The sequence below is a fragment of the Austrofundulus limnaeus genome, unplaced genomic scaffold (assembly GCF_001266775.1).
Source record: "Austrofundulus limnaeus strain Quisiro unplaced genomic scaffold, Austrofundulus_limnaeus-1.0 Scaffold109, whole genome shotgun sequence".
Lineage (NCBI taxonomy): Eukaryota > Metazoa > Chordata > Actinopteri > Cyprinodontiformes > Rivulidae > Austrofundulus > Austrofundulus limnaeus.
Window position 1 is genome coordinate 221,003 of NW_013952511.1, and position 2,549 is coordinate 223,551.

General features: G+C 41.2%; 1 protein-coding gene across 1 annotated transcript in view; it reads right to left on the bottom strand.

Annotated features, from left to right (window-relative positions):
* The window catches only part of notum1b (notum, palmitoleoyl-protein carboxylesterase b), a gene marked incomplete in the record, with an annotated part of 14,830 nt that overhangs the window by 6,168 nt on the left and 6,113 nt on the right, over positions 1 to 2,549 (bottom strand). Inside the window, 4 exon segments of the mRNA XM_014014010.1 lie at positions 518 to 615; positions 709 to 900; positions 977 to 1,079; positions 2,043 to 2,101. Coding sequence (XP_013869464.1) covers positions 518 to 615; positions 709 to 900; positions 977 to 1,079; positions 2,043 to 2,101 — 452 coding nt within the window.

The following is a 2,549-nucleotide window of genomic DNA, read 5'->3' on the forward strand; positions in this document are numbered from 1 at the left end:
GACCAGAAACGCCCCTGGGACGTGTCTTTAAGCTGAACTTCCTCATGGCAGAGGGCACCCCTCCCCACACACCCCGCTCATGACACCTGCACGCTCTCAGGTGAAACTGAAAGTGAAACTTAAACTGTCTGCTGAGCTCTCAACATTTGTTCTCACTCAGTGAAGCTCTTTTCAGATTAAAAATACCTTTGAGGAAATGTATTTTCAGATGCCAAGTAAACTGCATCATAGCAGCTCCCTCCCCCCCCGGACTGAAATGTACGGGACAGAAGCGGAAGGTGGTTCTTAAAGAGACAGAGGCCAATTTCAAGGCGTTTAGAAGAGGAAGTGATGAGAAGATAAGTTTATTTTCTATTTAAACATACAAACAGCATTTTAATAACAACTAAAGGTGACATAGATACTTTATTATGGTGTAGTATTTAAATGTATGCCTGAGAAACACCTAATACTGGCCCTTTAAAGGAAACTGTTGCAGCTGCTCAAATGGAGAAACTCAGGCTGGGTTGCGTCTCACGTTTTAACGTTGGGTAAATTTTATATCCAAAGAAACAGTTCCACTCCTCTCCAACGTGAGCTTGTCTGCAGCTCTCTGGTACCAGTCCATCCCAGAACCTGCACAAACAGAAAGTTTCTCCAGTTATTCCTAAAACCTCCCCTCAGTCCTTGTTACGGTCTGTTTCTCACACAGCACGATGTGCGTCTGACCTGATGCCTTTCTTTATGGCCTCAGTGGGGGCGCAGCTGATGGTGTCCAGGCAGTCTGTCACTTTGTACTGCTGGTTGTCCAGGAACCACCCTGAGTCCACCAGACCCCTGACCTGGACCCCACGGTGGCCCTCGGACTCCAGATGTTCTGCAACCTGGTCCACGTTCAGCAGGACTCCTGTACCGCCCGCGCTGTCAGGGAGGAGAACGAGCTCAGATAAAGAAACCGGACCACCGACTGGAGTAAGCACAGTAGTTCTGAACCGACCTGCTGCCTGCCAGGAGCAGAACCTTGGCGTTCTGCAGACCTTTGGTCAGCAGCTCATTCAACACCTCCTTAATGATCAGAGAGCCCATAAAGGCATAATCACCTAAAAATATAAAAAATAATTTACTGGAAGACAAAAAAATAGCTACACATCATTGTATATTTAACAGAAAACTACAGGTGGGACAAATACCTACAGATAAAAGCTGATGAAACAGTTTGAAATGTATAATCAATAAAAGGATAAACAATTCTTCAAAATGCCTGTAAAATATTAAAGTGCAGGATTTTATTATTATTTTTAACTGTAACTTGTCTTTTCATTTATGTCAGCTACTTTCAAAGCAGATCATTAAAATGTATTTTCTGTTCTTAAAGTTTTTGTTTATGCCTGACAGGACTTTATTATTTTTAAGTGTTTTTTTTTGTAAAGTGATTTCAAAGTTTGTGAAGGGAACTAGTTTCAGGTTGAGGGGCTCTGGTGGACCTGAAAACAAAGATGGCCGCACTTCTGTTTTATCTAAGTGGAACAAAATAATCAGGGACATATCTTTACACTATTACAAATATTTAATGCAGAGCGGATTTGGAAGCTCAGTACGCAATGTTCAGGTCCACAGATTCTTTAATGATTATTTACAGGGTCTTTCTGTGACCACAGATTATACTTTTGTTTTTGGCCTTCAGTTGTTGTCAGGATGAATGATGAGATCATTTGACTTCTTATGGTCTGAGAATCATTTGTGTGGTTTTAGGGAAAGCTTAAAAGGCTTTTCCTAAACTTTATGGTCTGGAATGACTTCAATTCAGCCAAATTAAGACAGATTAGTGGAGTTTTTCTTTATTGATTCCCCAACTTGACCAAGAAAATCACATTTTTCCTGACGTCTGTGCCTTGCCTCAGTTTTCAGCTTATCATCCACCACTCCTGTTTTTACTTTCTGAACAATGTTTTGCACACTAACATAAAAACTGTACATATAATTATATATATTTATGTGTTAAGAAAAGTATTGCTCAGATTTCCTGAGCCAGAGCCACACAGTCACGGACCAGAACTTCTTACTCTGATTGGTTTTCGGGGCGGCTCCACTCCACACGTCGCTGGAGCAGTAAGGGATGAAGCTACAGGAAACACAAAGCACAGCAGTTAGGAGGAAAAAAAATAATCATTTGGGTCATTTTTGGTTCAAACATGTACGGATGAAAAACAAGCCGCTTGTTTGAAAGTAAACCAAACAGAAACTATAAGTTGTTTTCAGGGTCTGAGTCTGTAAATCTTGAATAGGTGATAACTGCTGAGAATCTGCAGCAAACTAGTTTTAGCTCCTTCCCTGCTGCTGAATGAGAAGTGACTGATTATGTTTTTGTCTGCGTGTTTTTGTGCCTTTTAGCAAAATATTAGCCTGGTTTAAACCAGACCCTGTCCTTCACTTTGCTTTGTACAAGGGTCTGGACTTGATGCGTAGAGAATCGATTTCTTGCAGGAGGCGTGGCCTCTGCTGAAGTTTAAAATGGGTAAAATAAGTATTGAACACGTCAACATTTTTCTCAGTAAATATATTACTAGAGG